A 25,777-nucleotide genomic window follows, 5' to 3' on the forward strand; every position below is an offset into this window, starting at 1 on the left:
ACATTTTTGAACAGGACGGCTGATTGAATCACCAGTACGTCAGGCTTTAGAAATTTCTTGGACACTTGCCTGGGCATCTTCACGTGGAGGTATAACGATAGAGAGGTGGTTGCGCCCGCTGGTCACATAGTTCAATGACAAATAGTGGCGGGCTTTGGCAGTGACCTGTTTCAGCTCAGATTCCATGTTATGCTCGACATTCTGTTTCAGTTTTTTCCCTTCCACAAAAGGTACAGAGGTAAAACAAAGTAAGTCACTTCTAGTTAGAAGCTCGTAAAATAGTTCACACATGAAAGACATACTTGCCTTTGGTGCTGCAGAACGTAAACGAAACTGTTTGAAACCATCACTAGTTTTCCAAACCAAAACAAACAACTACTGCGTTGCAGATGTCAGAGCTCTACACTACAGAGTTACTAAAATGTACGACTGTGCCTCGTAAACACACAAAACATGCAAGAAATTTAAGAATTGTCAAGTACAAAGCACACAGAAAAAACAAAATCTTTAAGACCTCTTTGCTCAAGTCATCCTGTTGTCCTTGTAACTTAACTTAATTTCTCTTTTATCTAAGATCAACACCTTACAGAGTTTGAGAAAATCGCAGCTGATTGTTGCCGTGACTATCAGGTTCGATACAATGAGAAAACTGACACTAAGCATGCGTGATTGACACATGAAGTCATGTCTGACGCCGGCGGCTGTGGCCGAGCGGTTCTAGGCACTTAGGTCGCAGGTTCGAATCCTGCTCGGGCATGGATGTTGTGGTGTCATTGGGTTAGTTAGGTCTAAGTAGTTCTAAGTCTAGGGGACTGATGACCTCAGATATTAAGTCCCATAGTGCTTATAGCCATTTGAACAATTTTTTCAGCTCTGACCTGCTCCTTTCCTGCAATGTACTTTGTGTGTACTGTACCACACACACTGACCCCTTGCATCCTAAACATTCTCTGCATCTTACCATACTCCACTTTCTGTACACGTGATTATCAAATACGAGACTTAGCCGCCTCAGTACAGAATACGTACATGGTAATGTTGTATTCCCCAACCTCACATCAATTACAGGACACGCAATATCTTCTAGCTCTTCTACCAAATGTAAAAACGCACTTACATCATTCTTTCCTCAAATGGGCAACATATTATCTTTCTCAACCCTTTGTTTGGCAAACCGTTATTAAATCTTTCTGCTCAGAACTGAGTTTTTTCTCCTTTTGTTTGAAATATTGAATTGGAGTACGAAATTGTGATCCTGCATGGGACTCCATCATCAAAATTCGAAGCTTCAAGCGCTCTTGCTTCTCTTACTCCCAAAGCTCGCGAAAAATACCTGTTTAAATTCTTTTTAAGTCCTAAATTTTTGCCAGAATGACTAACTTTGTAACGGCTAGCTTTCCCAAAGACGCGTGAAGATGGGACTAATTGTGTATTTGGCAGACCATGACCTCGAAAGTCAATTTTGAATCTGTTCCATCCAAATATTTGGATGCAAACTTTTCGATCTGTCCAGGAATAATGCATACTTCTGTAAAGAAACAAAATGTTCTGTAATTTCGCTCTCTTCGATCTTTAATATCCTGTTCCTGCAGTTACTGCTGTTTTGGTAGTACATTCATAGATAGTAGTAAGGGATCACTACGCATGCAATACAGTCTATCAATTAACTTATGAATTTCTCCTCTTCCTTCCACCTGACTTCTTCACTCATTAAAGTCACTTCGATTCTCGTACTGTTCCCTGAACCACTATGGCAGTCTCTTTACTCAAGTAAATCTACCAGCATTTCTTAGTTATGACGGTTGACATGTGTTTGTAGTTGCTCACGTTAAAATAACACACTCCTTTCCTCTTGATCATTCAGGCTTACTCGTATCGTCCTAAATAATGACAACTGCTCTGCTTGTTTCTTCACCTATATTAAGGTAATCTTTTACTTCATCTTCCCACTCTTTAATATCATCAACATCCTTGCGCAATTCATGGTTCATGTCATTTATTTCCCGAAATAAAACGCCTTACATATTTTTGGAAATACTGACATATTTCTCAATTATCTGTTTCACCTTGTCATAGGATTTCTTGATAACTTTCCCCATTTTTTGTCCGTTACTACCATCTTTTCGTCACACCCTTGTAAGTGAAGTGTTAATTGCTCGTCTAATTTCTTGAAGTGTTCACTACGTTCGTTAAATTTTGCCTTTTGATTCATCTATCGTTCCTTGCATCTTGCTGTTTACTGGTTACTGTAATGCAGCAAAGTATTTTTCTGTATTTCTGAAAAACTCATGCGTCTTCTTATGAAGGTGGTCGTTTTTCTTCACACTGATGCTTGTTTTACAATACATTCTCAATTAAAAATGACTGGAGACCAAAAGTTGGCGATGATGAAGGAGTTTGTGCACGGTCAGTAACGGTCCGTGCCACTTCCTCACGTCTAACATCTACAGAACTTAGGCACATCACAAAACACAATGACATCATACTAAAGAAAGCACAAACACTTTTAAATTGTCAGAATATTTCACTCTGCAATGAAATGTGTACTAATATGAAGTTTCCTGGGAGATTAGAACATTGTGACGGACCGAGACCCCAACTCAGGACCTTTCCGTTTCACGGACCCGACTCATCACATCTCTTCACACCTTTACTTCCGCCAGTATATCCACCAAAAGTGCAGCATGAAAACTCCGGACAATGTATCTACTCATTTGCTGTAAGAGATGTGCACATTAGCACTGCATAAGGAATTTGTACCTCACTTAAATTCTTGAAGATCTTTTGTTACTGTAGTATTCGTGTATATTTTGCCAGATAAAATGTGATCAATAAGCAACTGAATCAAGTAGTAGGCAACAAACATAAATAATGACATATTAAAATGACTACAAAAATCAAGTAACCAGCAGTGATCATAAAAGTTCTGGCTAATGGCTGGCCAAGTCCTATTTGTTGATATAAAAATAAACCACGTAAATCAGAATGTTACAGCTTAAACAATCCTGTCTGAGGGTCGACAAATCCTGGTCTGAGATGTGAGTTCAGCCGTTTAGCTTACCCCTAATATGCTACAACTGTAATCCTTAGTGATCTACTGGAAGAAAGCTTCTCATAAGATTAAGTAAATTCAAGAGAAATAGTTTCACACAATGGCAACGTATTAGTAAACGAAAATTCGAAAATTACTAGGGGTAGACAATTAATGTAAAAATATGAATACCAAACCAAATAAGGATGTATTAATGAAAGGAACCATGAAACTGCAAAAAGAAGCTAGTGAACACTATAACTATTAGTTTTATTATCGTAAGACATAAAACAAAACAAAATGAATGCAAATCAAGTATATAAACATTTAATGAGTGGACAAGAGATTACAAATACGAACAGCACCCTTGTACAGTTGGGTGGATTCATAAAAGCACAATATGAAACTGTGTCATAAATGTGGGCAACGACTGCGAAAAATAATGATCTGAAGTAAGATTCCCAAAAAACAGAGACCACTACTTTCATCAAAGTGCATGATGGGCGCAACTAGTTGGTTGTGAATATTAAATCTGCACAGTGAATCTCTGATGAAAATAACTAGCTCTGGGTGAGCTTCGTCTCGGTGACTCCATTGACAGTGCATGCTTACCACTCTAAAGCTGTTCGAGGTCTCACAGATTTTGCCATAGGCAACCAGTTAGCAACAGATTAACTTCCCTCAGCAGAAAATCTGTCTCACTACATGACAGATTTTCAGGAAAAGGGAAAACCATTGTATATTTGTATGCAAGTTAAGCATCCCCTTATAGCGAGATAATTACTGTAAACCCAAATTAGGACTTGAGCAAACATTCCCGCACAGCGCTGCAGCGCTCAATGGCTGGCCACGCACTCTGAAACACTCTGTTTTCATCTGGCCTACAGACCTTATCTAACTAAAGACGATTATCTTTTTTTAATCAGCCCAGCTTTATTGATGTTCCTGCTGTACAGATATGGCAGGCTTCCATTCTCTGTTCTGTACCTGTCTGGAGATCGCTTTAGCCACAGAACCTTACGACACTTCTGTCCGCGTAAGTCAACTCCACTGCCAAAAGCCAACTAAAAAGCCCAAGGCTGCCGAAATAACAGGTCTCCCTCACCATGTCGGGAGGAAAACGAGTTGAAGAAGAAATTATCAGTACAATCATTGCCAACAGCGAATAAAGTTTGCAGTTTTCATGCAGTGTGAAAGTTTTGAATTTACTGACCATTGCGATCTGCATATTAAGTTAGAAAATACATTACGTGAAAATTTGGTCATATGTTGCCATGTAACGAGTGCTCATCACCATCACCCTCAGCAGGCCACATTCTTAGAAAAGCGTCTGAATCCAAACTGCCTTGACAGCCGATGACAGGTATTATCTCTGAAACTCACTTTCCGTTCTAATAAAAAGAAATTAGCTGCATTGTGAGTACCATTATGAAGGAAATGCTTCTGCTTAATTTTCCAAGTCTCAAAATTTCAGTTCTCAAAAGCAAGGCAAATAGAATAACAATACTGTGTAACATTGTAGCTGCCATTATTGTGTGTAGCAAAGGGTTTCTTGTGCTATCAACAATAACAGTGTGGCAAGGAAAAGATTTGTGTTTTCCGAATTTTACTGATTCAGAATTAGGGATTACCTGCTTCAGTAACAGTTTTCCAAACAGTTCTCTATCACAACTAGACATACTCATCTTCATGGAGTTACCACGATCGTTTCTTATAAAAAAAAGATCCAATTTCAGTCTCCAGATCGCTTTCCTTTATTTCCCAAATAATAATGGAAAAAAGGAAAGGGATTTGGAGACTGAATTTGGACACTTTTTTTTAGTTAGTACTTCTTGAGACTTCATGACTGCTTGTGTTCATGATCATGCTATCGCAACAAAAATACCATCTAAATGAAGATCTTGGGTTAAGAGAGACGACACGTTAACTCCTGATGGAAAACTCGTTCTATGTCTAACATACAATAAGCAGACGGGTGCTCCATGATTACTCATCTTCAGTAACATGCACGTAATAGTGCCCATACAAAGATCGAAGCAATACAATCGTTTAACAACCAAATGTTTCCTACACAGATGCAGAGGTCTCAAAAGCCCACAAACGAATTTTAAAACGCTACATTCTCAACTGCGTTTGCTGCTGTCATTCCATAGCACAGACTTCAGCTATCTAACTATTGAGAGTTTTTACAAAGGTTCCATGGGAAACAGATTCCTGATTGATGGGTTTTAAGGACATAATATTTTGATTTTTGTCACCAGGAACCTCTTAAAAATGTGCTGCGCTGTAAACTTAATCACGACATACGGATAAATGTCGACGAAACGACTGACGTTATTGGGTGATTCATTTGCAATCTCACTGCTGGCAAACTCGATGGAGAAGAACTCTTTAAGCCATTATTGATTTCCTGCGAAGTGTTGGTACGCAGAAATCATCAACAGTAGCTTGTTTTGTGAGTGACAGTCTTCAATGTGCTGTGGCTTGAGGGAATTCAAGGAAAAAAAGTTGATATTATGTATTCGGATACAGCAGCTGAAAGGCAGCTGTTGCTCGATGTGTGTTCTATCCGCGTCTAATCCACTTCATCTTTCTGGCCCATACACTGCAACATATCACCATAAAAGTGACGGCAGCTACCCAATAGTAAATAAAATAATAAAAAAAATGGTTCAAATGGCTCTGAGCGCTATGAGACTTAACTGCTGTGGTCATCAGTCTTCTAGAACTTAAAACTACTTAAACCTAACTAATCTAAAGACATCACACACATCCACGCCCGAGGCAGGATTCGAACCTGCGACCGTAGCAGTTGCGCGGTTCCAGACTGTAGCGCCTAGAACCGCTCGGCCGCTTCAGCCGGCCAAATAATTTCATAAATGAATAAAGTGTTTCTCAGAGCCCTGTAACGTATACTGTTCTATTGAGGACTCTGCCAAACCTAGAATTGCCAAATGAACCTACCCTAACGAATTTTGTGTAAGGACTGAAGCTATCGGATTTATAATGAACATTTTCAAGCTGTGAGATCTACGACTGATTTATTTCCGTCGGATTCTCCAGTTTCAGTGCCACGGCACCAAATTCTTTCATTAAACATAGTATTGAAATTGCTGCAATCAAGATCCATACCAATTTCAGTTTCCTTCTCAGCAGCATTAAAGAATTAGAACATCATATTGCCTTTGCAAAAACTCGTTAATAACTGTTGAGGAAGTGAAATGCAAGTTGACTAACATTAGAGATGATAATGGGCAGAGTTCAGTTTGACTGATACCGAAACAGATCCTGGTTATTGAACTGTTACTACAGTCTGCAGTATCCTCAGCTGGGGAAAAGAATGCTCTCAAGAGGACATCTCTCCAGAATATTTCATTTCTTAAAATTTGCGTTGTACTATGATGTGGAAAGATCTTTTCTTCTGACAAAACGATTTTTTCTCATCGGGGACATTTTATGACAGCAGAGGTTTGAATAAGTCTCTGGTTGTTAAAGGAAGTTACTGTAGTAATTTCATTGATGAAGGATATTGTAGTAGACGTAGTGGCTGAAAGTAATTTTATTTAATTAGCGCAAACTTCCAGAAGAAAACAATAAATAATATTAAATGAACCTTCTAAACGCACGTTTTTTTGTTTTTGTCACTTTAGATTAAGATAATGTTGTACCCTATGGTGTAATTCAGAAGTTGATATCAGTTGAAATCATTATGTTACGTTAAATAATGATGCATATTTTCGAACATACTTAACAGATTTGCATTATGTTAATATTTACATATTTTGTGTGTTTACGTTACATAGAAATCCGGGCTCCAGTAGTCGCCCATTAACACTAAATACACCTCAGCTCTTCCACCATTTCTAATGAATTCAGAAAAAACATTGCTTCTCACTAATACAACTGCAATGATTTTTATACTTGTTCCTGCTCTCTGCCATGAGTGTAACTGTTGTGTGTGTTTCTTTTTCTTTTTTTATTGTCTTGTTATACGGCATTTTCGGTTATCACAATCCTCTGTTAGACAGGGAACAGAATCATAGGTAATTCTGGTCTAAGATCAGAGTTGTTTATCTACAAACATATGCTTGTGTAAATACCATATGTGACCGAATCACTATAGCATTAATATAACACGGAGCTATATCATACTGTTATTTTCCCCACAATTAACAAGAATAAATATATCTCCGGCTTAGAAAAAATGGTTGTCTATGAGTGTATTTATGCTGTAGCATAATTTTATAAAGCCTGCGACAGTCAAGAAGTCACGCCACCACATTAGAATTCGCACTCTAAGACATCAAATCATTACAGGTGTCCACACGTATATAGGATGATAAAATGATTCTCAAACCTTAAAGCCACGGGAAACCTTAAAAAGACTCTCGACCATAAATGAAAACAGTGTCTCTGGTAACTGTGACACCTATGACTATAACTAAAAAAACTCCATCTTTGTCCAAACAAAACACTGCAAGTGACTTTCACAGCATTTTCTTGTTTCTACAGAGACCCATGTGGGACCCAGAGACCCTGAAAACTGTAGATTCTACCCTTATGCCAAGTGTCTTCAGTTTTTTCTCTCATCACACTCTACCCACTCGCATCCCCACTTTTATTCCTGTCACCACGCTCGGAGACGGAGACGTCGCTGGCAGCGGCACTCGAATGACGCGCTCTCGGCCCGCTCTTTGCGCTGTCAGCAGCGCCGGACGTCTGTTGTTTCGCATGAGAGGCAACTGGGCCCCTCCACCAAGCTGTTCCTGATGCACTACAGCCGAGTGCCAGAACAAAGAAGTTAATTACACTACTGGCCAATAAAATTGCTACACCAAGAAGACATGCAGATGATAAACGGGTATTCACTCGACAAATATACTAGAACTGACATTGTGATTACATTTTCACACAATTTGGGTGCACAGATCCAGAGAAATTAGTACCCAGAACAACCACCTCTGGCCTTAATAACGGCCTTGATACGCCTGGGCAGAGCTTGGATGGCGTGTACAGGTACAGCTGCCCATGCAGCTTCAACACGATACCACATTTCATCAAGAGTAGTGACTGCCGTATTGTGACGAGCCAGTTGCTCGGTCACCATTGACCAGACGTTTTCAATTGGTGAGAGAGTTGGAGAATTTGCTGGCCAGGGCAGCAGTCGAATATTTTCTGTATCCAGAAAGGCCCGTACAGGACCTGCAACATGCGGTCGTGCATTATTGTGTTTAAATGTAGGGTTACGCAGGGATCGAATGAAGGGTAGAGCCACGGGTCGTAACACGCCTGAAATGTAACGTCCATTGTTGAAAGTGCCGTCAATGCGAAGAAGAGGTGACCAAGACGTGTAACCAATGGCACCCCATACCATCACGCCAGGTGATACGCCAGTATGGCGATGACGAATACACGCTTCCAATGGGCGTTCACCGCGATGTCGCCAAACACGGATGCGAGCATCATGACGCTGTAAACAGAACCTGGATTCATCAGAAAAAAATGACGTTTTGCCATTCGTGCACCCAGTTTCGTCGTTAAGTACGCCATCGCAGGCGCTCCTGTGTGTGATGCAGGTCAAGGGTAACCGCAACCGTGGTCTCCGAGCTGATAGTCATGCTGCTGCAAACGTCGTCGAAGTGTTCGTGCAGATGGTTGTTGTCTTGCAAACGTCCCCCAACTGTTGACTCAGGGATCGAGACGTGGCTGTACGATCCGTTGCAGCCAACCGGATAAGATGCCTGTCATCTTGACTGCTAGTGATACGATGCCGTTGGGATCCAGCACGGCGTTCCGTATTACCCTCCTGAACCCACCGATTCCATATTCTGCTAACAGTCATTGGATCTTGACCAACGCGAGCAGCAATGTCGCGATACGATAAACCGCAATCGGTATAGGCTACAATCCGACCTTTATCAAAGTCGGAAACGTGATAGTACGTATTTTCTCCTTCTTACACGAGGCATCACAACAACGTTTCTCCAGGCAACGCCGGTCAAATGCTGTTTGTGGATGAGAAATCGGTGGGAAACTTTCCTCATGTCAGCACGTTGTAGGTATCGCCATCGGCGCCAACCTTGTGTGAATGCTCTGAAATGCTAATCATATGCATATCACAACATTTTCCTGTCAGTTAAATTTTGCGTCTGTAGCACTTCATCTTCGTGGTGTAGCAATTTTAATGGCCAGTAGTGTAAACCTGCTATCGTTCTGAGGTCTCATTTGATTCTCCAAGGGTGACAAATCATGTTTTGTACTCACCAGACTGTTCACTCCATTTAACACAGCCTGTAATTCTTCACTTCCACTCAGAATAGTAATGTTATCAGGTAATCTTATCACTGATGACTTTCACCCTGAAATTTGATAACACTCTTGAAACTTACTTTTATTTCCATTGTTGTTGCTTTTATTTCCATCATTGCTTCGTGGATGTATAGATTGAAGAGTAGGAGCGGAAGACTACAACATTGTCCTACACTCTTTTCAGTCAGAGAAATTCGTACTCAATCCCCCAGTCTTAATGTTCCCTCTTGGTTCTTGTACATATTGCATATTACCCGTCTCTCCCCGAATCTCACCCATATTTTTCTCAGACTTTCGAATTTCTTGCAAAATTTTACACTTCTGTTATTCAGCTGTTTCATAAACAAACTGGAGAATGTTAGGTTAGTTAGGTTTACGTAGTTCTGTGTTTTAGGGGACTGATGACCTCATACTGCTCAGAGCCATTTGAACCATTTGAAACAACAACGTTGACAACGCTACAGCCACACGTCCGCCACATAGCACTGCTTGCTCACAACTGGCAGATCAAATTCTCAACTATTGTTTACAGTCGTTGGTTCAAGCTGCCATGGTAATTACTGCGCTGACGTCGCTTGTACGTCATGAATAACATCAGTCTCGGAACCTCTCGGACGAACTGCGTACCTCGGCATCCTCACAAGCTGCAGTACGTTCGTAGCTGAGTTTCGCAATGCATAATGATTCATCTCGGTGACATTTTAGCTTCTGCAGAGCATTTTGCTGTAACCTTCATTTTTTATGGCTGAAACGATATTATGACGCTGGAGAAAGGTGTCTGAAATAACACATACATACATTCATTTTACAACAGGTTTTCAAGACAATATCCAGTCCGTCAACTGCTCTTGCATGTCCTTTCACATCTTTGATAAAATTTCAGTGTCATCGGCAAACATGAAAGTTTTTATGTGTCCTTCTGGACTTTAATCTCATTTCCTAATTTTTCTTTGCTTTCCTTTACTACACTGAGCAACAGAATTAAAGGATCTTATTTCCAATTGGTTCATAGGTGCGTACATCCTCCCTCCGAAATGGAACGAAAGTGTGGCCCCCTACGACGTCGCCCTCGGGCAGGGTGAGGCTTCAAACAGCAAGCTGTCGACACTTGCAGAGAAAACGCCTCACAGAAGTCTATCTGATTTGTAAGGCAAGTTAATGATGTGTCACGTCCTAGCCCCCTTTACCCTCATTTCATCCCTTCTTTTGACATCTCTCTGATGGAGGCCATAACTAGGACGTCCAGCATTTAAATGACGCAGTTTTTTTATGATTAGCCGAAGGAAACTTTCGAGACACGCTACCACTCTGAATCGGAACGAAAATGCCTCAGACGGTGGTATGAAGAACCTCAATGAAAAGTGTCTTGCCCTGGGGCGTTTATTTCCATACATTTCACTATCTAAAACGAGAGTTTGCAGTACCGAGACAATGTTGATTGCTTCGGACGTTTCAGCCCTTATCTAAGGATATTGTGAAGCTGCGTCCCCTTGAAAGGTTACTGTGTACTGCATCACTATAAAAATACTTAAATTACCTACTTGTTCACATGCAAGCCCTATATTAGATTTGCATTTAATATACTATTTCATGCTACTAGATTTCCATCCTTCTCATTACCGTCTGTGTGAAGGTGCATGCGAATGTATTTTTCGTGTTTCCATTGGTAGCTAGTAGTATGGAACTTACTGTCCGCTGTGGTCAGTCTGGGCAGCTTTAGGTGTTTAGTCAAACCAAAGAGATTTGTGCCTTCTAAGTCGTCTTTATCGACAGTGGGTAGGTTGATACCGGAAGCAAGCCCTTAGCTCTGTTTTGGTAACCTGCGGTGATTAGTTGTTCTGGAGCGGTTAAGCACTTGACCGTGGGCAATCGGAGAGTGTGGTTGGAAGCTTAAGACTGAGCTTACAGTGAGATGTGTAACTGTTCAGGCTAGCTGAAGTAGTACAGTTCACTTTTTATTGCAGCGAAAGGTTCATTTTATGATATACAGTTTACGCAGGATAGACCATGGTGCAATTACCCAATGTTAGTAAGTGTCCTCTGGTACTTTATTCGTGCTACCAGAACTTCTAGTGCGCAAAGGCTTCCCATGTAGTGATGGTGAGATTATGTTACAGTAGACTTTCGTAAGTGTGTAGTCATGCATGGATGCATTCTCGTGTGAATGTTTTCGTTTGTTATTGCAGTTTGAATTCTTTCGGTTTCACCTGTGATTTGATATATTTACCTCTATGCTTTGCACCACATGACGCGAACTTGTCTTCAGTGTTTTTCAGCGGTAATCAATCGTGTTCCCTAGAATTAATGTAGGTTGTTTTGACTTTTCTAGGTAATTAACGGGTTTTAGTGTATTTTACCGTGTTAAATTTCAAATGGATAGCGTGCTTGCTTTGTTAGTCTAAACTAGATGATTGGTAGCGCCAGTTGAGCCCTCAGCTCTATGTCTCCATTGGGGGATGAATTTCTTGCAGTTCATTTAATCTTTCCCTGTGCGTCACGCATGTAATTTAACCTTTTTGTGAAAATATTCAGCCACCTGGTAAATGTGCTACCTTTTTTTAAAATCTAGTTTCCACGTGATGCCCCGACGCTTCCCCACCTTGTATCGGTTTTATTTACGTGAGAATATTTTAAGCAGTTGCATTTGTCGAAATTACTTACGAAAAGGCATGAATCTGTTTCCCTGACTCCTTGGTGAAGGCGTAATGTGTCTTGAGCTTTGTTCTTCAGTTCAAAATGGATCAAATGACTCTGAGCACAGTCTGGAACCGCGCGACCGCTACGGTCGCAGGTTCGATTTCTGCCTCGGGCATGGATGTGTGTGATGTCCTTAGGCTAGTTAGGTTGAAGTAGTTCTAAGTTTTAGGGGACTGATGACCTCAGAAGTTAAGTCCGATAGTGCTCAGAGCCATTTTTGAAACCTCTAGCCTGTCTCCCACCCACGCCATAGCATCCATGTTCACGGCTTGACTGGTGCCTTGAGTGTGTCACTTAAGAGAGGGAAAACAAAAAAAAACGTTTCAAATGGCTCTGAGCACTATGGGATTTAACATCATACGTCATCAGCCCCTAGAACTTAGAACTACTTAAACCTAACCTAAGGACGTCACACACATCCATGCCCGAGGCAGGATTCGAACCTGCGACCGTAGCGGTCTCGCGTTTGTTCTTTAGTATGGATCTTGAGTAAGTACGTGCATTTATCCTATCGTCTTCCCAGAATTTTCACATACCTTCCCCTTCACTTGGTCAGTCACCATTCAACCATTTGAAACAGTGCTACACTTAACTAAGGCATCGGCAAGAGCTATTACAATCTGTTTACCGTATTGTGTTTAACTTGTGTTTCTGGTTAAATAAATTGTGTTTATACTTCGTAAGTGTCCATCATAGCAGCCACCCCTTCCGAAATCGATCTTAGTACATCCAACCTGTCGTTACCAAAACACAGTATTTTGCAGGCCCAAAATCTGAATTTTAATTAGATTCTAAAGAATTATGTTTTGATTTAATTAACTGCTTTCATTCAGCGTGATCACGCTTTTGAGTAAATTAATTTCAGTGTTCATTTGCTTAGAGTACTGATATCTTAACAGTTACTAAAAACCAAATTAAAAATTTCTATAATTAATTGTAAAGTATTTAATCCCAACTTCGTTGGATGGCGACTCTAAATAATTTACTATAAAAGAGAATGTCAGAGCGCTTATTTGCATTAGCATTCGATAGTCCAGTTAGTTGAAAAAGCCCCGCATACCGTTTCTGTAGAACCCATTTACCCAGTAAAGGTGATCTGACCCAACTGGAGAGCACTGTGACTGCAATTTTTTCTTTGATGTACAGGCTGGAAGCACTAGGGACCATACGAAACCATTTGACGAAATCTGAACGTGATGTATAGTAGCAGAGGGTGCTTTTCCATCCTTCTTGTTTCGCGTCCCCCATGTACGTGATCATTGTGGACGGGGGGGGGGGGGGGGGGGGGGGGGGAGGGGCGTGTGCGGAGCGGAAGTCTGCCAAAGGGCAAAGGGCCTCCCAACACCCCCAGTTCAGCAAAATTCTCGGTGCGAGCAACCCGCCTTGGTTGAGCACCTCAAAAATTTATCTGTACAGACAGAACTCATGATGAGGGTATCAGGCGCCTGTAGACAGGCTACTTTGCTGCTCTTGCACCTCATAGCCGGCCATCCGCAATCTGAGATTGTCGAAGGAGTTGCCACTCTGTAGAGATACACACTAAAATATCTCAGAACGTGGGGGTGGATGGTGCCGTTGGTTTTGCTGAACTTCGGGAGGGGGGGGGGGGGCGTGGTATCATTCACCATTTTATTCACACTATGTCGCATCTTCCCGTGATCACTCTACAGGAGAACACAAAATGAACACCGGAAAAGCATAAGCACCGTTCGCTCCTTCGGATTATGTTTAAATTTCGTTGAATAATTTTGAACGGTTCCTAGTGCTTCCAACGCGTACGCGAGAGCAAAACCTGCAGCCGCAGTTTATCCCAAACGTGTTTGATCACTTTCCTTTGGAATGTTCTTAGAGAAGGGTTGAAGTCCGAGGGTGTCAGCAGTGTCAGAGGTTGCCAAGAACGTCTGCCTGTTGCTCGACACATTGCGAATTGTCGCTTTCGGCAGATAAATGTGTGGGGATTAAAATATCAGGGAAACTGATGGTTTCATTGTCGCCCTTTCCCCACCACCTGCGCTCTTTTTGTGGTGATTCTGCACTGCGGTGCGTCTGTCCACTCATGAGCAAACTGCGTTACTTCTACGCTCGACGTCCCGATTCTAACCCAATTTCAGAGTCGTCAAAAGAAGAGATGAAATGAGAGTAAGAGGAGGTGTAACGACCTTTCCATCGTGTGTCACGTCCACCGTCCCGCTGGGAAGAATAGTGGTAAAATTTGCTGCCAATGTGACATCAGCAACCCACATTACACGTCTCATGAACGGAGCTGTGGTTCTTTTGTTTCCCACGTGACGATTGATGTCCGGGGCGTCATCGAGTCCGAGTGTGGCGTCCCTGGGAGCCACACTTTTGTACCATTACAGAGGAAGGTAACATTCACCCAAATTTCAAACTTAAGTGTCGCAACTGTGGCAATTACGGACTTTCGACAGAGTATTCCTTCAATTCCGCTGCACAAACTGCTTTATACAGAGGATAGGTTTCACTCCAGTCTCACTTGCTTCTGAACCAATAACTCCTTCTCATGTTCTTTCCTCTTACAGCTGTATTCTGCTTTCTGTACAAGCTGTAAACAGAATAGCTCTCCCAGTATTTTAATCCTCTGCCGCTCATAGTTTCAAAGAACGCATTGGAGCTCAAAAGCTTTTGAAGCTTCACAGAAGTTGTTCTGCATACTTGTGGATGCAGCACTTCTTCTTGGAGTGCTAGTCCGACTACGTGTGCGAAAGAACTGCTGTGAAGTTTGTGAGGTAGGAATCTACTGAGGTTCTAGGCTTTATTACCCGTCCGCCACCCAGTTTTAATCTGTCTGGGAATTTCAGACCAGCACCGAGCGAGGTGGCGCAGTGGTTAGCACACTGGACTCGCATTCGGGAGGACGACGGTTCAATCCCGTCTCCGGCCATCCTGATTTAGGTTTTCCGTGCTTTCCCTAAATCCTTTCAGGAAAATGCCGGGATGGTTCCTTTGAAAGGGCACGGCCGATTTCCTTCGCCGTCCTTCCCTAATCCGAGCTTGCGCTCCGTCTCTAATGACCTCGTTGTCGACGGGACGTTAAACACTAATCTGCTCCTCCTCCTCCTCCTCCTTCAGACCAGAGCATATTCCGTTGCAGAGTGAAAATTTCTGTGTTATTTTGATATTTTTAGCGGTATGTATGACTTGTGTCTAACTGGATGTCTCCCTGTTTCAATTTGACGCCGATTTACGCACTGGAACTCTTCGCAAGAACTCTGCAAGTAGCCTTATAGTGTGAAGTGTCGCAATCGCAATTACTAATGCTAGTTCCGGTTTAGTCACAGTTGGATTTCTCAGATAGTGGTGCCGAACATCTCGAGTCGCCAGACTTGGCTTCGCGAAGGCAAGATGTGCAGAGTCACTGTCACGCGTATACCACTCCATATCTGCTATCGCGGAGCCGTTGAGTGAAGGATATGTCAGTAGCGAGTACGCAGCTAACGAGAGGCACATCTTTTAGCCTCGTGTGCGAGATCTGCTCCAGCATGGCGCTCACCGTCTTCGGTAAGGAAAACAGTCTCTTCACTCCTGCACTAATATTTATTACGCATACAAAAGCTCGTTGTTTTGTGCAGCACATGCCACCGGCTCAGATAAACATTGCGTGCAATAAACTAGAGCTACAGGCTATGTGTCACCTATCTCTCTATTCCACCACTGTACTTAACGCCTAAAATTGCGAACAATCAGTGTGATTACGTTTCACTTCTACGTTTCACCGTTGTTGTACACGGATCTACATTGTTGTTACTGAATTGTTGATCGCTGAACACCACACAGTACTCGTATTCTTTTTGCAAATAAACATCCTCGCCTCACAGCCTTAAATATTAACTGGTAAATCCACTCTGTAAACTTCATGTTTATTTCTTTCATTCTCGCTCCACTCGTTGTGTTTACCTATACGAAGCACAGTAACTCGTAAGCTACTTCTGCGAGTTCACAATTAAGCTGTGCTGCATTCTCGTGATCTCTTAATTTTTCTCAGTGCGGTTTGTTAATAGTGTACTTTTGGGTGTTCTGCCGAGTTGCTGTTTTCATTTCATGATCACTGCTTCGACGACCGACCCACCTGCATTCTTCAGGTGTTGCGAGTTTTACAGCTGCATGTACTCGCTGTTTGGACTCTAACCTGTCTCTGAAATATAGTTGGGATCGCGCCGCTATTTAAAGCCCAGTTCGGTTCCGATGTTCTCTATGCCCTATCATGCCATTTTGTTTTTCAAAGCTCGCACTGATATTCTGCGAAGTTCTCACTCAGCTCCGGTGGACGTGATGGTCGACAGCAATTTAGTAATCTCAGTGTCAGACCTCAAGTGTTTTTTATATTGATACCAACCTGTCGGTTCATTAGGTTTTCTGAAATCTTTATTTCAATATACTCCTTCCTCTACGCTGTTCCAGAAACTTAACGTTTGCACCATGATACCACCTTCATCATATTTCATTTCATGATTATATTTGAGGCAGTTCTCGGTGGCAGCTGTCTTCTTTGTTCGTTTTAGTCGGGTTGTTCCTTGCATCTCTCCTCGACTGTGCTAGTGGTCAGCCCCACATAAAACCTGCCACGTTCGCATGGAATTCGATACGCACCCAGCTTTCGTGGTCGTATCTCGTCATTAACATCGCAAAGAATACTTTTTGTCTATGTTGAAGAGAGCAAAATATAATCCGTAGGAGTCCACCGATCATTCCGGATATTGAGAAAACATAAGGTCGAGAAACGATTTTAACAGGCAGCGGTGACCGAGCGGTTCTAAGCACTCGGTCCGGAACCGCGTGACTGCTGCGGTCACAGGTTCGAATCCTGCTTCGGCCATGGATGTGTGTGATGTCCTTAGATTAGTTAGGTTTCAGTAGTTCTACCTTCTAGGGGACTGATGACCACAGATGTTAAGTCCCATAGTTCCCAGAGCCATTTGAACCATTTGAGAAGCGATTTTTGAATGCTCTTCCTCGGTCTCAGTCTGACCCTCTTTCTGAGACGTTCTTGATTTTGACTTCAGCGCCTTTTAAATATGACGACCCGCGTATCCACTCCTTTGGAACACTGTTTGTAGGTATTGTAACTCTTCGGCAAGACTCTCGAGTTGTATGGATTTGTAATAGCTTTCAGTAATTTCATATGTATAACATCATTGTACTTCCTAGATCTACGTTCTCTGTCAAAAATCCAGCATCGTTGCACGACTGATAGAGCACGTCCAAATTGTGTGGCAACGCCATAATTTGACCCTTTTTAAATTTGCCTGGTTGGCAGTAGGAAGCCCGAGTTCGTCTCCCTGCCATGGTTGCCTGCTTGCGTCACATGTTTCCACCACACTGAGCCTTCTGGCTCTGATCATTCCCTAATAAAGGGTAGATACAGATGGCGCTCTTGTAGCTATGCCACTACTCAGTCAGCTGGTTGACAACGTTGAAACCATTATCAGTACATATACGAGGGTGAGTCAAATGAAAACCTTAAATATGTTTTTAAATATTATTTATTGTGCAGAAGTGGTACAAAGCTGTATCACTTTTCAACATAATCTCCCCCACGCCGAAATGCAAGTCCTTCAGCTCTTACAAAGTGCATAAATTCCTTTAGAAAAAAATTATTTTGGTAGGCTGCACAACCACTCATGCTCTGTGTGGCGTACCTCTTCATCACAACGGAACTTCTTTCCTCCCAATGCGTCTTTGAGTGGTCCAAACATATGGAAATCACTTGGGGGCAAGTTCTGGTGAGTATGGTGGATGAGGAAGACACTCAGAATGCATGTCTGTGATTGTTACAACTATTGTACGGGCAGTGTGGGGCATTGTCATGTTGCGAAAGGACACCTGCTGACAGGAATCCACGTCGCTTTGATTTGATTGTAGGCCGAAGATGATTTTTTAGGAGATATGTGTAACAGTGGTCCCTCTAGGCATGTAATGCTCCAAAATGACGCCTTTTTCGTCCCAAAAGAAAGTCAGCACAACCTTCCCTGCTGATGGTTCTGTTCGAAACTTCTTTGGTTGGGTGATGAGGAATGGCGCCATTCCTTGCTCGCTCTCTTCGTTTCCGGTTGGTGGAAGTGAACCCAGGTTTCGTCCCCAGTAACGATTCTTACAAGGCAGCCATCACCTTCTCGTTCAAAGTGCCGAAGAAGTTCTTCACTAGCATCAACACGTCGTTCTTTCATTTCAGGAGTCACCTGCCATGGCACTCGTCTTGCAGACACTTTGTGAAACTGGAGCACATCATGCACAATGTGGTGTGCTGACCCATGACTAATCTCTAAACATACTGCAATGTCATTCATTGTCACTCGGCGGTTTTCCTTCACTGTGGCTTCAACTGCTGCAATGTTCTGTGGAGTCAGAACTCGTTGTGCCTGACCTGGACGAGGATCATCTTCCACTGAAGTCACACCATTTGCAAACTTCCTACTCCATTCGTAGACTTGCTGCTGTGACAGACATGCATCACCGCACTGAATCTTCATTCGTCGATGAATTTCAATAGGTTTCACACCGTCACTACGCAAAAACCGAATAACAGACCGCTGTTCTTCCCTGGTGGAAGTCGCAAGTGGGGCGGCCATCTTTATACGGATACTGCGACGGTATGTGTTAATCTGAACTATGCTGCCACCTACAGGCCATTCTGTTCACCGTTTGTAGCACGCTTACCAACTTACAGGATAACAGGGCGAAATTTCGATTTGTTGTTACAAATTTAAGGTTTTCATTTTACTCACCCTCATACTGCCCCCATGTGACATGTTGACATCAGATCAAAATCGATGTCGTCTTTCCACTTTTTATCCTCGGCAGTGTACATTGGTTTTACTTGGCAGATTCTAGTGCCTGTGCTTCAAACAGTACATTGTGTAGGTTTGGCACGATAAGAGATAACGGACTATACAATGTTCCAGCTTCTCCGCTATTAGTTCCAAGGTATCAGGAAACTGAGCTCTCGTGAAGAGGGAGACTACTTCGAAACTGACCATAATACCATGATCCTGATCCACAGTTAACTTCGGCGGTGATCAAAGGCACCGTAGTGACGGATGCGGTGCTCGCACGTCCACAGATATTTGCTCAGCAAGCACTTCAGGTATTTTTCCCGATGGCATAAAGGTGCCCAAATATTAGTAACTGTTGTATTGTTTGCGTACACCACGAAGTGGCGTCACTGTCACTCGTTTCTGAAGACTCTTAATGACACTATGTGGCAAGACTGACCACTGATAAAAACTATCTTCTTTTCGATTTTATCAGTTGGACCGAGATTTATCTGTCTGTATGCAGTGTCATACAAAAGATCGAAAATCATTTCATCGTAGTCCACACGAGACGTTGGGACTGAAAGCTTCCCTTGTCGGCTGGCAGAACAGCGCTTTCCTTGTCATCCTCAGGATTTCTCAGTTCTACTCGCTTGCCCTTGGAGATGATTTTAGCGTTAGCACCTTGGGATGTACTAAACAGGTTTCGCGGCGAACCTCTTATGTTGCTTCCCGGAGCGAGACGCGCCACGACATGTTCCACGAGCTGATACAAGCTGCATTTTGGTTGGGGTGCGACATTTATCCGTTTAGTCAGGGCGTTCACTATATCCACTTTAAGATACTGATCAGTGAGATTAATTAGAATGCGGTTCCCTGTATCTCGTCGGCTTTTTGTGCGAGCTATCGAATTTTGCTGTCTGGCGAGCGTACGTTTTCCGCTGCATTAACTGTGATTGTGATCATGTTGTGTTGTCAAACCACTAGTGGGAATCTGCAGAGAGTTCAGCCGATATGTAAAATGTAAACAACTGCGCGGAAATCCCGCACGCAAATTATTATTATTTTCTTTCAATGTGTTGACTACGATTTATTTTGGTTTCAGTTTTAGGGCTACTTTCAATATCGCTACATTAATTTCTTTCGTTCCTTGGTTTTGTTTCGTGCACAAGAGGAAAATAACAAACTCAGCACGAAAATGAAGGTGTTTCAGGTGTGTTCGATCAGTTGCTTAGGTGCTTGAACACTTCATCCACTGCTGCTGAGAATAATTTTGTTGATTTGGAACCTCCATACGAATTAAAAAAATTAAGAAGTTGTCATAACCTGCTCATTATTAGCTATGGTATTATGTCCAAATTATCAAACACACATAATGGCCTTAGAGAAACAAAATCCCAGAGCTAAGATATAACTCGATAACTCAATTGTTGCGTTCAGAAGCTCTACATCTTGAGGCAGCATAACTCAGGTGCGCAGTTATCCAGACTAAATTCACGCAGTATTAAAGAACGAGGGCACTTAGCGACTTACAACACCCTTAATACATAACTCACCATATCGACGACCGATATGAACACAGATTTGCCTTTCCTTAACCGACGATTGAGCGACCGGTGGTTCGTGGGTCGTGTCCAGTTTGCAACTGGCTTCAATCTGGCCCGTGGAATAAATGCCACTTGAACATAAAATGAATGTATTTCCAAAAAAACGCGTGTTTTGGGGTATAATTTGCTGTCATGGCATGTCGGGAAAGGCGTGCCATTCATAACAGTGTGTTACCCCTTAAGTGCTAATGTTATCGACGCTATAGCTTTGACTTCATGCGCTAGGAGAACTGTTGTCGTGTCACGTGACATGGCAGCTCGCGATCTTAAGTGAGTATGTGAATCAGGCTCTCCAGCTCACCAAATGTGGCACATGTCAGTCTTAACCTATCTTCAAAGACGTAAAGACAATAAAGCCTCACCTGTTCCAACATTTCTCCCAAAATGATCTTCCCTGATATCGGATTCTGCTCGTTTTTGCATCCTTGTTTAAATAATACGCCAGGATTTTGCGACCTTTACTTATTAAATTGATAGTTCTGTAAAATATCAGACCTGTCAGTGCCAGCTTTCCTTGGAATTGAAGTTATTACATTCTTTTTGAAATCTTAGGATATTTCGTCCATCTCAAAAACCTTCCAAACCAGATGGAATAGTTTAGTCAGGCTGATTCTCCCAGGGATATCAGCAGTTCTGACGTAGTTCGGAGTAGGTCTTTCAGAGTTCTGTGAAATTCTTCAGGCACTATCATAACACCCATTTCTGGCATTATATACCCGTACCCATGACAACATAAGTGGACTGAAATCTCTGATATGTGCTGATTTGGCGTGAATTGTTTATATATAACCTATTTTATGAGTTGCATAGTTAAACATAAGACCAATAACTTTAATGTGTTGGAATGCTGAGAAATGCGGCTGTAGTTGTGCATCTTTTCACTTCAGTGTCTCGCTTGTTGTACACAATGGTAAGGTGAAGTGAGCTACAGAGTGGTGTGGCAACTGTCATCGTAGGAAAGTTGAGCATGAGTTGAAATCGTTAGCGAACAAGTGAACAAAGTAAACAGAAGATTAACTTGTACTTTTTCAGGCGTACAAAGACTCATTACAAATAGTGCAGCAACAAGAGTCCAGCTATCGCAGTGTTAACTAGGATGAGGCTTGCTGTACTAAGTGCGAGTGTAGCAATGAGGTTCCAAGCGCAAGTGGGTTGCGGCGCAGCTGCTGGCTACGCCATATCGTGGCAGCAGAGGGCACTCATGGTATAGAGCCACTGGAAGTGTGGCTCAGTGAGCGTACACCATAGGATCCATCAGATCCCAGGCGACCACTACAAGCAATTCCATTGCCAACATTGAGGACCCTATGGTATCGATTTGTGGTCCCTCGTCACTTGCGTGTGTACCATCACTTACAAACTAATTTATGCATTCATACAAAACTCATTAACTACATAATACACTGCTGCTCATTAAAATGCTACACCACGAAGATGACGTACTACAAACGCCAAATTAACCAACAGGGAAAAGGTGCAGTGATATGCCAATGATTAGCTTTTCAGAGCATTCACACAAGGTTGGCGCCGGTGGCGACACCTACAACGTGCTCACATGAGGAAAGTTTCCAACCGATTTCTCATACACAAACATTAGTTAACCGACGTTACGTGCTAAGACGTTGTTGTGATGCATCGTGTAAGGAGGAGAAATGCTCACCATCACGTGTCCGACTTTGATAAAGGTCGGACTGTAGCCTATTGCGATTGCTGTTTATCGTATCGCGACATCGCTGCTCACGTTGGCCGAGATCCAATGACTGTTAGCAGAATATGGAGTAGGTGGATTCAGGAGGGTTATACGGAACGCCGTGCTGGATCCCAAGGGCCTCATATCACTAGCAGTCGAGATGACAGGCATCTTATCTGCATGGCTGTAACAGATCGTGTAGCCACGTCTCGATTCCTGAGTCGACAGATGGGGACGTTTGCAAGACAACAACCATCTGCACGAACAGTTCGAAGACGTTTGCAGCAGCATGGACTATCAGCTCGGCGACCATGGCTGCGGTTGCCCTTGACGCTGCATCACAGACAGGAGCGCCTGCGATGGTGTACTCAATGACGAACCTGGGTGCACGAATGGCAAAACGTAATTTTTTCGGATGAATCTAGGTTCTGTTTACAGCATCATGATGGTCGCATCCGTGCTTGGCGTCATCGAGTAAACGCAAATTGGAAGTGTGTATTCGTTATCGCCATACCGGCGTATCACCCGGCGTGATGGTATGGGTGCCGTTGGTTACACGTCTCGGTTACCTCTTGTTCGCACTGACGGCACTTTGAACAATGGACGTTACATTTCAGACGTGTTACGACCCGTGGCTCTACTCTTCATTCGATCCCTGTGAAACCCTACATTTCAGCAGGATAATGCACTACTGCATGTTGCAGGTCCTGGACGGGCCTTTCTGGATACAGAAAATGTTCGACTGCTGCCCTGGCCAGCACATTCTTCAGGTCTCTCACCAACTGCAAACGTCTGGTCAATGTTGGCCGAGCAACTGGCTCGTCACAATACGCCACTCGCTACTCTTGATGAACTGTGTGTTCCATCCAAGCTCTGTTTGACTTAATGCCCAGGCGTATCAAGGCCGTTATTACGGCCAGAAGTGGTTGTTCTGGGTACTGATTTCTCAGGATCTATGCACCCAAATTGCGTGAAAATGTATCCACATATCAGTTCTAGTATAATATATTTGTCTAATGAATACCCGTTTATCATCTGCATTTCTTCTTGGTGTAGCAATTTTAATCGCCAGTAGTGTAAATTTCTAAAGGAGACGAATCTGTTGTAGATGTGTCTGTTTTGCTGCAATTTTGTTCACGCTCTAATCTTTTATTTAATTGTTTCAGAGAACAAACTTTTCCTATTTGTTGCGTTGACGTCGCTGATAAATGGATGCGTTGCCTCCAAGATATTGGTGGTTGTTCCAGCGCCTTCCATCAGCCACCAAAAGCCGTTCCATATCTTGACAAAAGCTCTGCTGGAAAGGGGACACCAAGTAACTCTATTCACAGCAAATCTTATGAATGTAAGTTTAGAAAAACTGATAACTAGTCGAATCGAATAGAAATATTAATACTTGGTCTTATTGTATTGTTAACTGGTAGAGCTAACGAAAATTGTGCCACCGGTACAGGAACGAATTCTCGTCGAGAGTGCTTGGCGATATTCTGTTGTTCCGGAGGGGCAGCCGCCTCAGTTGACTTTTTCCTGCCAGCCTGAACGCTTTGAAATGTGTTCGTACAGGGTGGCTGTAATTAAAGTGCAGATACTCATTGAGGTCCACTGTGGACTGTAATTATCGTATGACAGCGAACTTGGTAGATATGCTAATGCTTTAATGCAGAACCGATTTCTGTTGGAAAAAACAAAACAGTAGTTTCAATTTTGGCCACCAGGCGTAAATCTGGCGCTGTACAGCATTTCGTCAACGTCTCCAGTGCTCGCGGAGGTTGATAATAAAATCAACATTATAACTTTCTCACTTGTTTTACCTTCCCTGTCAACGTCCTATTCCTAAACCACGGTATTTGTAAATAGTTATATACGTCTTTCTTGTGTTCACAGTGCCAAATTAGCACCTGGTGGCCAAAACTGGAACTAATTTTTTTCCAGTGTAAATCAGTTTCGCATTAACGCATTACAATATACACAAAGTTTCGAAGCTGTGTGGTAATTACAGCTCAGCCTGAACCAATGTGAGTTGCTGCACTGAAATTATAACCACCTGGTGTATGGCAAAATGTTTATGAAAGATGTATACATTACGAAAAATGTCGGTTTGATTGGTATCTATAACAGAGTATTTGGAATATTTACCACTTTGAGCATCTTTTTATGCCGAACATAAGAATGATATGATTCCTTCGGTTTCCGGAAGTTCTGGTATTATTGACTAAATACAAGGCGAAGGAGTCGGAAACAGCTGTCTGCCACAGAGGGAGAGAGTGTTGTGTCATGGCAGCGACAGGTGTGGATGGCGGATGTGCCGCACGTCTTCGTATCCAGGCTGAATTCTTAGTCATGTATTCAGTATTCTAATTCGCTTCCTCCACCAAGATTAAATTAAAGATATTTTATTAGGAATTTAAAAGAGTAATGTTTATGTTACTTGAAAAAGTGTTAGAGGTATTCAGTATGGTGTATGAGAATGCGGACAAAGATAATGTTGGGAAAGACTAATAGTTCATGTTAGTTCGAGTGTTTCTGGATTACTAAAAGGTTTAAGTCTAATTTGAAAACACCCTTTTACTGATTTATGAAATATTTCACAGAAGTTTATTCTCAATGATTAAGTGATAAACGTGTTTGGTAAAAGGTTACACTTTTATACTGCTACACCTTGTACCACTGCGTGCACAGTGTTCAGTATTTTTCAAAAAGGACAAAAAGAAGCCATTTCTTAAAGCAGGGTAATTATTATGATAAGAAAAAATACCTTGGAGTGATTTATTACGGCTTGTCGTTCAGTACATAATCTTTTCAGTGCAGATCGATCAGAGTCGAATTATCCGTTGCCAAGAAAAGAAACAGTTGTAGGATCTAAACAAACCTCTTGTGAGAGTATTAGACCCATTTTACATCATCAGAATTTCATGTAAATATAACACATGCGTTTTTTTAACTGGGCACAGTTTTCTTACGCACCCACCATTGTGTGTGCTAGTTCACGAGTAACTAATTTAGAGTATTACTGTGACCCGTTGTATACATTCCTTTACAGCTAGTCACATGCAGCTAATTATGTTTGTGTTACAGAGTAAGATAGCAATGGCGATTCTAGATCAGACACTATAGTTGTAATTTAAAAGTATTTCCTTTCACATTGCTACCAAGAGGTTGTGGCACACACAGTATTTTCAGTTGTTAAAATTAAAAGCATATTAGTCTCAGTTTCAGGTGTTCCCATTCTTATATGTTTAACATACAGCATGGCGCCGAAGTCTTTGCACTCAATAAGTGCAGGGGCAGTTGTGGATATATCTGTGTATTGTCTCATCAGTCGTCTGATTGGTTTGACGTGACCTGCCATAAATTCCTCTCCTGTGAAGATCTCCTCATTTCTGAGTAGCACGCATGCACACACACACACACACACACACACACACACACACACACACACATACATACACACACGTGCATGCATGCGTGCCCAACGCTGACATTTATATTTTGGTTATAACCCAATCTCTGCCTTCCCCTACAATTTTTACCATCTTCAAAATCTCAAGTACTGTCAGAGCTACTCCTAGACATCTTAGCACAGTCTATATTCCTCTCCCTTCTAATCAGACTTTTTCACGTGTTCCTATCATTACTGGTTATAATCTTACCACTCCACCTAACTTTCAACAGC

The 25,777-nt window shown here is 42.3% G+C and overlaps 1 protein-coding gene across 2 annotated transcripts in view; it reads left to right on the top strand.

The window, feature by feature from the left end:
* LOC126336628 (UDP-glycosyltransferase UGT5-like) overlaps positions 1-25,777 on the top strand; it is a 192,442-nt gene that overhangs the window by 72,354 nt on the left and 94,311 nt on the right. Inside the window, exons 1-2 of one of the 2 annotated variants that reach the window (XM_050000520.1) lie at positions 15,464-15,556; positions 23,271-23,449. In XM_050000520.1, the coding sequence (XP_049856477.1) occupies positions 15,469-15,556; positions 23,271-23,449 (267 nt within the window). In that variant the 5' untranslated portion in view covers positions 15,464-15,468. Of the gene's footprint in view, positions 1-15,463; positions 15,557-23,270; positions 23,450-25,777 lie in introns of those variants that run through there. The other variant, XM_050000521.1, reaches the window with a different exon arrangement.

Source organism: Schistocerca gregaria, chromosome 2 (assembly GCF_023897955.1).
Source record: "Schistocerca gregaria isolate iqSchGreg1 chromosome 2, iqSchGreg1.2, whole genome shotgun sequence".
Taxonomy (NCBI): domain Eukaryota; kingdom Metazoa; phylum Arthropoda; class Insecta; order Orthoptera; family Acrididae; genus Schistocerca; species Schistocerca gregaria.